We start from the raw sequence: 10322 nt of genomic DNA, 5'->3' as shown, positions 1-10322 counted from the left end.
AAAAAAATTTCAGGTCTTTTGCTGAGATGAATTCTAAAATTACATACATACTCATCATTGCATGAAAATATGTGGTGCTCTTGAACATTACTGTTTAAAATGACACTCCACATTTATTAAAGAAAATGGAACCATCATATTTATAAATATACTCCTGCAATTTTTTAAATTACAGGTTTACTTGGCAGCAGCTCCATTGTCTGATGGATTCCCTGGTGGATGGGAACCACACTGCAGTGACAGAGTTCATTCTATTGGGTTTAACACAAGATCCAGTCCTTCGAGTCATCCTCTTCATCATCATCCTGTGCATCTACCTGGTGACAGTATCTGGAAATCTCTGCACAATTCTTCTCATCAGAGTCTCCACTCAGCTCCACCACCCCATGTACTTTTTCCTCAGCCATTTAGCTTTTGCTGACTTAGGCTACTCTTCTTCTGTCACACCCAATATGCTGGTTAACTTTTTGGTGGAGAGAAATTCAATCTCCTATCTAGGATGTGGCATCCAGCTTGGGTCAGCTGTTTTCTTTGGGACAGTTGAATGCTTTCTTTTAGCTTCCATGGCCTATGATCGTTTTGTTGCCATCTGCAATCCTCTCTTATATTTAACCAAAATGTCTACACAAGTCTGTGTGCAGTTACTTGCAGTAGCTTACATAGGAGGTTTTCTGAATGGGTCCTCCTTTACCTTTTCCTTCTTTGGTTTACTTTTCTGTGGCTCCAATAGAGTCAATCATTTCTTCTGTGATTTTGCTCCTTTAGTTGAGCTCTCCTGTTCTTTAGACAGCATCTCCATACTTGTTTCCACCTGTTTTGCCGGTTCTATAATTGTGTTCACAGTGATTGTCATAGCTGTCTCCTATATCTACATCCTCATCACCATCCTGAAGATGCGCTCCACTGAGGGCCGCCAGAAGGCCTTCTCTACCTGCACCTCCCACCTCATTGCGGTCACTTTGTACTATGGGACCATTACATTCATTTATGTGATGCCCAAGTCCAACTACTCCACTGACCAGAACAAGGTAATATCGGTGTTCTACATGGTGGTGATCCCCATGTTGAATCCCCTGATCTACAGCCTCAGGAATAATGAAATTAAGGGGGCTTTGAAGAGAGTGCTTGGTAAGAAAATATTTTTTTAGTGGTGTCTCTTATTTTCTTCTTTTAGAAATTGTTATAGCAATAATGACTCATGTATGCCCTAACTTATTCTGTTAATGAGACACATATGAATTCATCTGTATCTATCCAATGTGGAGCGTTCAGCACATATAGAGGTTAAAATGTCAATGTATATAAAAATTAAGAGGTTCATCATGATTTATCTACATAAAACTAAGTGAAACTTAAAATTGAGAACCTAAATTGTTTTACAAATGCTACATTTCTTAAAACTTGTTTCCAAGTTTTATGCATACTTTTATCAAAAACATTCACTGCTGTAGGCCAAAGTTATTCAATCTTGTTACAATTTAGGTCTTACATATTTCCAAAGTACCATATGGTTGGCAATTTTGTTTCCCAATGTATTGCTTTTGGGTGGTGTTGGGAACATAAGAGAATGAGCCAAAGAAGGATCTTTAGTTTATCAGGGATACAACATCAAAGGGTTTAGTGAGACCCCAGTCCATTCTTCTGTGTTCTTTTTTTCTTCCTGACCATGAGGTAAGTGGTTTTGCTCTCACATATGTCCCTACCAAGATGTGTCATAAGATCAAGAGCAGCAGATTCAACCTGTCCTGGACTAAAACTTATTGGTTGCCAAGATTAACCTTTTCTCTATATAAATTTGTTATCTCAGCTTTTTGTTAGAGTAACAGAAAGCTTTCTAATGACACTACCTTAGTTCTTCAGCTATGTTCTTTCCAACATCTGTTTCATCCTGAGAGAAGCGTGACAACCATAGTTACGTCTAAATACATTGTAAGAGAAATATCAAGGTATGAACAAGTACAATTTTTAGAAATATTTTTCTTATACCAAGGTTATCTTTGAATAATGGACTTTAAGGACCCATAACACTCTCATTTATAGTCCTGGCCTCTTATCTCCCCCAGTTAGGGGTTCCCTAGGAAAGAATGGCAGGGCCCATCTCTGATTAATCTGTGAGTTATCTTGTATGGTCAAAACAGATGAATCCTCTGTTGGAATGTACAGAGGGTTCCTTAGCTAAGGACTGAGTGAAACAAAAGCAAAGAATAATTTCTGAGGAAAGAGTCCAGCTTGTTTGTGTGATGACCCTGAAATGGTTACAAACACATTTTGAGACCGACTTTCTGATAAGACCCATGTGCTGCTCAGGATGTTGTAGCCAACTTGGCTTTCTCTCTCTTAAAGTTGTAACTCTTCTCTGCATAGACATCAACTATCTTTGTGTACTGACTAGTACATGTGTGCTTCCCTTTCTTCTCTTTTCTTCAGTGCTTTAGAGAAAATCTATCCTTTTGTTGTCAGAATCATGGGCATGAATCTTTAAAAAATAATTTCTGTATGCCTTTGTGTATTGAAGAGGCATTTTGCGTTATTCATTTATTCCAGAATATGCTTAGGCTATTGGTTTTACAAGTAATAAGCAGTCAAGATGAAATGGTTGTTCTTGCATCCATATAATAAAAGCTAAAATAATCTTCCTGCAAGGGAGGTACAATTTCAATGAGAAAAATTAAAATACTTTCCAGTGTTGGAAGTTGATGGATCAGGAGCAGGGAGTGGTCAGTGCAGGTGTCAGTAGGGACATCACACCTGAGCAAGAATGAAAGGAGGAGAGGACACTTCCTATTTAATAGCACCTTGTTTAAAAATTTAATTGTATTTTGGCTTTACCATCCATATATCAGGGAGACCACGTGCCATTTGTCTCTTTGCTTTTGGCTTACTTTGCTCAAAGTAATCTGCTCTAGTTCCATCCATTTCCTTGCAAATGCCATTATTTTGTCCTTTCTAATGGCTGCATAATGTTCCACTGTATATAAATACCACAATTTTTGGATCCACTCATCAGTAGTGAGGCATCTGGGTTGTTTCTAAATCTTGGCTATTGTGAACAGTGCTGCAATACAAGAAGATATGGCAAAGTAACAGGAAGCAAAGGACAGCCACCCATTTTGTCATGCTATTGCTAAATGACTCCAGGTTCTTTACCATATATATATGGTAGATATTTACACACTACAGAGGGAAGAAAGGAGGAAGAACAGAATAAGTGGGAACAGCCTACACTAAGGAAAAGGAAAGAAATGTAAACATCATCTGATGTAGAAAAAATAACTTGTATTCTCAAAGCTCATAGAATTCACAAACTGTATAGACCATGATAATTACAATTTGCCTTGTGAAAGTTAAAATGTGTTTGTGACTCTAACTAAGTATCACTCTTCCACAATACTGTGAAATTTATGTAATCACTTAATCTCAATTAAAGAAAAAATGTGAGAGAAGGGATGGGTTAAGAGAGATGGGTGACAATGTTGTCAGACACTCATACACTGTTTATAGAATGTGAACTTCTTTGTACAACTACTTAAAGATAATAAAAAAGGAAAAGCCTATATGGATTCTATTTTTATAAATTAATGAATGATTGAGTGAGTGAAAAATTTAATTGTAAAGGTGATGTACAGAGGGGTTACAATTACAAGAGCCATTTCCTTTTGAACATTGTCACCTCTCCCCTCATTCTCTCATAGTTTTTCCTCTCCTGTCTTCCCTCCCCCTAAAGATGTATAGTTCATTTTCTGGTGAGCATTACTGCTGAGTTGGTTCGCCCTTTGTCCCACTGCTTTTTGTGCTTCCTGTTTCCCTCCACAAATCAGACAAAGTTATTATATAAGACAAAGGGTACAGAAACCAAAACAGTGACCGAAGGGAATATACCAAAGAAAAAAGGAAAGAAGAAAAGAAAAGGGAAAAAAAGAACTGCAAGAGTATAATACAAAAATCTCTTAATTCCATTTCTTGGAGTTCATTTCAATAAGCATTATTTTATATGCTCATATGCACATAACCATTGAGCCCTTTGATAGGGCTCACAATTGATAGGAACTCACAATTATTGAATCCTACAAACGAATCTGGAGAGTTATTTTTATCTGAAGTTTTTACGTTCTATCAGGCAGCCTTTCACACCTGCCATTTAGGAAATGTGGTTAAAACAGTAAACTAATGCAATTAAATACAAGATTAAAGACATCTTGAAATGTGTGTAATCATCACAATCCAACAACAACAAAACTGTACATAAATCTTCATAAGTTTTTGACAATGGAAAAGTTCACCATGTTGGCAGAATTCCACCAGGCATTTCTGTTTGGTGAACCTTGTCCCATGGGGTTTTAGAGATTTCAAGTGACAGAACAGAGAGGAACATCCCATCTTTGAAGCCATGTGGCCCTCACTGAAATCACTGTATTTTATAGTAATGTCAGACACAGACCCACTGCTTTTCAGGGGCTGTGTATAGTCATGAACTACTGCACTCATGCAGGCATATGGCACAAATCAGAATATACTTTGCAAATATATGTTCTAGTTATGTTAAATGTACCATAAAAGAGTCATCTTAGTTTTAAGCAATGTTGCATATAACAGACATGGTACTTGAATTTATTTATTTTTTAAATCTTTCTTGCTGTTGTTTTTTATTTTATTTTTTAGATATATATTTTTATTGTAAAGATACTGTATAGAGGGGTTACAGTTACATGAGCAAGGCAATGAGTCCATTTCCTATAGAGCAATGTTGCTCCCTCCATTGTTTTTCCCCTACCATCCCTTTCCTCCCCACCTCCCCAACCTCTCCCTGCCCTACCACGAAGACGTAAAGTTAGTTTTCAACATAGTGTCTTGTAAATATCATTGTTACAATGGGTCATCCTGTATCCTTATTTCAGCATTTTGTTATTTCCCTTCCCCTCCTCAAATTAGAAAAATGTGTATACAAGTTGTAGGACACCAGAATCAAATACAGTGACAAGTTATACAATGGGGGAAGAACATACAAAGAAACAAAAAATCATGTTGTGCATTATAAATATATTAAAAAGAACAGCAAGAAATATTAAATCTCTTGTGTCTCTATCTTGGGGTTCATTTCCCTTACCACCAGGTTATATGGTCATATGTATGTAGCTTTTGACCTCTTCTGTTTATCCTAGACATCTACTAGTTATTGCAGATAAGGGAAACCATGGGACTTATGTTTCTTTGAGTCTGGCTCACTTCACTTAATATAATTTTTTTTACCCTCCACCAGAATCAACTCCAAATGGATCAAAGACCTAAAAGCAAAAGCAGACACCCTGAAAACATTACAAGAAGAAATAGGAGAAACTCTAAGGCTCCTTGGCACAGGCTGAAATTTTCTTAATAAAGACCTAGAAATACAACTAATCAAAGAAACGTTGGACAAATGGGATTGCATGAAACTGCAGAGTTTCTGCATGGCAAAGATCATAGCTAACAAGATCAATAGAAAACCCATGGATTGGGAGAAGATCTTTACTAGCCATACAACAGACAAGGGTCTCATATCTAAAATATACTTAGAACTCAAAAAATTAAATCTCCCAACAACAAAGCCTCAAAGAAACAACTGCTTGATTAAGTGGGCTCAAGAGTTAAAGAGAGATTTCTCTGAAGAGGAAATAAGAATGGCCAATAGACACATGAAGAAATGCGCAACTTCTCTAGTCATAAAAGAACTGCAAATCAAAAGAACATTGAGATTCCACCTCACTCTGGTTAGAATGGCTATAATCAAGAAATCTAATAACAACAGATGTTGGAGGGAATGTGGCCAGAAGGGAACCCTACTGCATTGTTGGTGAGAGTGTTCAACCACTTTGGAAAGCAGTATGGAGGTTCCTCAAAAGACTCCACAGATAGCTCCCCTATGACCCATTAATACCACTTTTAGGCATTTACCCATACGATCACAAACAAGGCCATACTGAAGCTGCCAACATCATTATGTTTATAGAAGCATTATTCACCATAGTTAAGCTATGGAACCAACCCTGACGCCCCTCAGTAGATGAATGGATCAAGAAAATGCAATATATATCTATATATCTATATATATATATACACCCACATCATATATATAAAATATATAATATATATACATATATATTTATAATGGAATTATATGCTTCCATCAGAAAGAATGACACTGCCCCATTTTTTTAGGAAATGGAAAGGCTTGTATATTTGATTTTAGAATGAAGATTTAGGAGAACTAGGAAGCTTATCAAAGGACAATTTGTCTTTGCTGAAGTCAAATTATTTTGCTACCTGCTTTGCCTACAGGGGACAATACATGGCCCGCAAATTCAATATCAAATTCAGAATGAATGCACTGCTTGCTCTGTCTTACTGTAACATAGGCAGCATGGCACGGAATAGAATTATGAATTGTTATTTTTGAGAAATGGGCCACTTGCTGTGTAAGTGAAGTACAAGATTCTTAGAAAATTAGGAAAGTATTCATATTGTATGAAAGAGGTACTCCAGCAAGATTTGCAATTCTCTAGTTTTTCTTTGGTCAAGTTCTCAAATCCATTGTCAATCCTGTGTACCTATTAAGTGATGAGGTTATACAGAAAATACTAAAGAACATTATTATTGATGGTTGATCATGGATTTTTTGTGCATCAATATCAATGGCACATCTTAAATATCTATGTAAAGATAACAACTGAGGAAAAACTGAAATGACATATCCAGATCAATCAAATAAAATAGCAACAGATTTTTTCATTTTTTGGCCAGGATTTGAACTTGGGATCTTGGGTTGCTGCACAGGTACTTTGCTATCTTAGGTAAACTGCAAGATTTTTTGTTATAAAATGCATTCTTTCGCATGTTCATTGAAATATGATTAAAAACTATGATAGCATCCTTTGTTTTGTTTGATTGTTAAGCTAAATCTAAAAATTATCTGCATATGGAAACTAGCCTGAAAACAGAATAAAATATAAAGTCTGATTATAGGCAAAATATAGTTTAGAAATGTACCATAATTTTTTAAAGATCATGTGTGTTTGTTTCTAACTCACGGTTTGTGAATTCTTATATCATGCCCGAAACCATATTCCCCACAGCATATTTTCTGTTATATTTACTTCTATAAATGTTGCTATTTTCTAATTTTTGTTTTGATCAGTGATACATTTGAGTTCATTTTCTTAGTGTGATTTTTGTGGGTGTGTAGGTGTTCCAATAGCAACTCCTGAGTCTGTATAAGGGTCTGAGATAACAGATCTTTTAGCAGGAGCTCTAGTACATGTAGAATCACTGTGGTGTTTGGATAAGTGGAGCAGACTATCTCCAGTGATTTGGTCTATATACTGGAATAAAATTCTATTTAATGTTTTCACCTGGTGAACCATTTATCACCTCATGGACAGGCCTGGCTTCCTCTGTGTCCCTGGGAGGACTCCTGCCAGGTCATTGGATCAGCCCTTGGGTGTGGAGTACTCTTGTCTCGTGGTTGTGAGATGTTAGAATTAACTCCCCAAATACTTCAGGATCCACAGGTGAAATGAAACTAAAGCCTTCAAGTCTGTTTCTAGAGATGTGTTCATCTCTCAACTGGTTTTTGGACAATTCTCAGAAGGTGACTGAGAGCTGCGTGAAGTTATTTACAGGTCATTTCAAGATTTACAATGGAGTCACCCCAGGCCTGGCACAGGAAAACAAAAGAAGATGTTCTCAAAATGACTTTGGCTTCTTGGTATTTAATTGGAGATTATGGTCTCACAGACTTTTCTTGCCTGGTCTGGTTTTGACTAGAGATCGTCTGAACTTAGCATCTCTAAAGTAACTAGGATTATAGGTGTAAGCTTCAGGTGCCTGGGTTGATAAAATCTTATTAGGGACTAAACTGGACATAAGGGTAGCAAAGCCTTATAAGACAGATCTCTCCCAAATGAGTATAGTAACTAATAATGATCACCCAGCTGAAGAAGTTATTTCATGGGAATCAGATTGATCAGGAAGACTCTAGAACCTAGAAAACTAGAACTGACATAATGACAAACCAGGCCACATGTAAGTATATGTGCTTTGAGTGAAAAGAACATAATTGATTGGGAAATTCTTGGAGTGTTTCCCTTATATTCAAGGGGACAATTACCACCAGGTCAATGATAGAATAATTTAAGGACATTGGTAACAACAGTGTTTTATCTCTAAAATTTTGAACTGAGGAAGTATAGATAGATAAAACAACAGGAAAATTGTATTAAAATATTTAAACAAAAAGAAGAAATAAAGGTTGCAACAGCATGTTTTCCTCCTCTCATCTTGATGTCTTCTTTTAGATGTCTTAACATCTAAAGCAGAGGAGACATAGAATAAAAGAGATCATTTTCCCTTTCCTTCAGGATGTCAAGAAGATACAAAGTTTTGGAATAGCCAGAGAGACATGATAAAAGAGCCTTTCGGGAAAATAGAATTCTCCATATTTCAGTTAATGGACTCACCTTAAATCTGTTGCCTGAATCCTTGCATTTAAGAAAATGATTATGGGTTGCTAGGTGATATGAACATATATAGTACTCTAGCTTAGATGGTACAAAGACCTTGGAAAAGAAGTACCATTTTGTACTTTCTTCTTCTTAATCTTATGTCAAGTAGTTGTTTATCTCCACTTTTCGTTTTTCTTCCTACTTTCTTTCTTACTAAATTAAATACCCAGTATATTTCCAACTGTGAGACTCCTTTTTTAAGGCCTCTTGAAACCTTTTTCTTTTTTAGGCATGAGTTTTACGTTCCTCTGATTTGCTTGGATGTTGGGAAGCTTAGGGGATTCCCCATTCTTTCTTTAATATAGTAGTAGAAAGGTCAAAAGCTATGTACATATGACCATATAAGATGATGCTAAGTGAAATGAACCCAAGATAGGGACACAAGAGGTTATTTTCTTTGTTGCTGTTGTTTTTAATGTACTATGTGATTTTTTTTGTTTCTTTTGTATGTTCTTCCCCCATGGTATAACCCCTGTTGTCACTGTATTTGATTCTGGTGCCCTGCATCTTGTATATACATTTTTCTAATTTGGGGGGTGGGGAAGGGAAATAACAAAATGCTGAAACTAGGATACAGATTGACCCATTGTAACAATCAGACCTACAAGACACTATGTTGAAAATGAACTTTATAACTTGGGGGGAGAGGGTGAGGGAAGGAATAGTAGGGGAAAACGAGGGGGTAATAATGCTTTTAAGAAATGTACTCATTACCTTACTCATATAACTATAACGCCTCTGTACACTATCTTTACAATAAAATATTAAAAATAAAAAAGAAATTGGTGGACCAGTTACAATTTGAGTCTAGAAATAATATTGAATCTATAAAGCTGGGGGGAGGGAAAGTGGGAGAAAAAGGAAGGTGGGGTAACAATGTTTGACAAGAAATGTAGTCAATATGTGTGTAACTGTAACCCCTCAGTACATCCCTTTACAATAAAATTTAAAAAATAATTTGTCTAATTACACTATCATGTACATATTAAATAAGGTTTGTATATCTCATTATGAACATCTACCAAAGTAGAAACAAAAGAATAAATTGACCACCAGAGAATTGGTAACAGCTTGGAAGATCAGTTGTGTGGTGAGAATTGAGTTGCCCAATATCTACTCCAGAACATAATGATGCACCAGGATGCTTTTGAATTCATAATTGAATCTCAGTTCCATTAGGGATTTATTCCCCAAGGGCAAACAAAATATTAAAAGAGTTGCCATATAACTGCTCTGACTTTGCGTTGCTATCAAAAGATGAACGATTTCTCATTTCCAGAGGTAAGACTTTGGATTTAGTTAAGGAATAGAATTCTTGTGTTTACCATTTGAGAAAGCTTTATTCCCTAAGCTGTTCTCATGTTAGTTCAGAGAGATGGCAGAGGTACTCAAGCAAGCAGGAAGTGAGAGATTTTGGTTGACTTGCTCTGTTTACCCATTCACATGGGTAAATGATCACTATGCATTATCAGAAATGCTATTTACTTAACCATAGACAGGAACTCCTACACTGTCCAAACTTGGTGTTGTGCTAAAATGTCACATTTTCCTTGCTTTGGGCTTTTAATTTAATGCTAAAAGATTTTTTATTTTAATTTTTTGTCAATGTGATATACATAGTGGTTACAGTTACATAAGTAAGGTAGTGAGTACATTTCTTGTCAAATTTCTTACCCACTCCCTCGTTTTTCTCCCACTTTGCCTCTCCCCTAATCCCCCACAAATTGTACAGGTCATTTCCAACATATTGTCTTCTGAGTATCATTGTTGTAATGCTCAAAGATTTAA

General features: G+C 36.2%; 1 protein-coding gene across 1 annotated transcript; it reads left to right on the top strand.

Moving 5' to 3' along the window:
• Positions 1-202: 202 nt before the first annotated feature.
• Positions 203-1148, top strand: LOC138836287 (olfactory receptor 5P76-like). Its single transcript, XM_070034779.1, has one exon. It carries the CDS (start codon positions 204-206, stop codon positions 1146-1148), a length of 945 nt encoding a protein of 314 aa, XP_069890880.1. The 5' UTR covers position 203.
• Positions 1149-10322: the final 9174 nt, after the last annotated feature.

Source organism: Dipodomys merriami, unplaced genomic scaffold, assembly GCF_024711535.1.
Source record: "Dipodomys merriami isolate MVZ:Mamm:240054 unplaced genomic scaffold, mDipMer1.0.p SCAF_25, whole genome shotgun sequence".
NCBI classification, from domain to species: domain Eukaryota; kingdom Metazoa; phylum Chordata; class Mammalia; order Rodentia; family Heteromyidae; genus Dipodomys; species Dipodomys merriami.
Note: the sequence above shows the minus strand (reverse complement) of the source record. Positions and strands in the feature narration are given on the sequence as shown.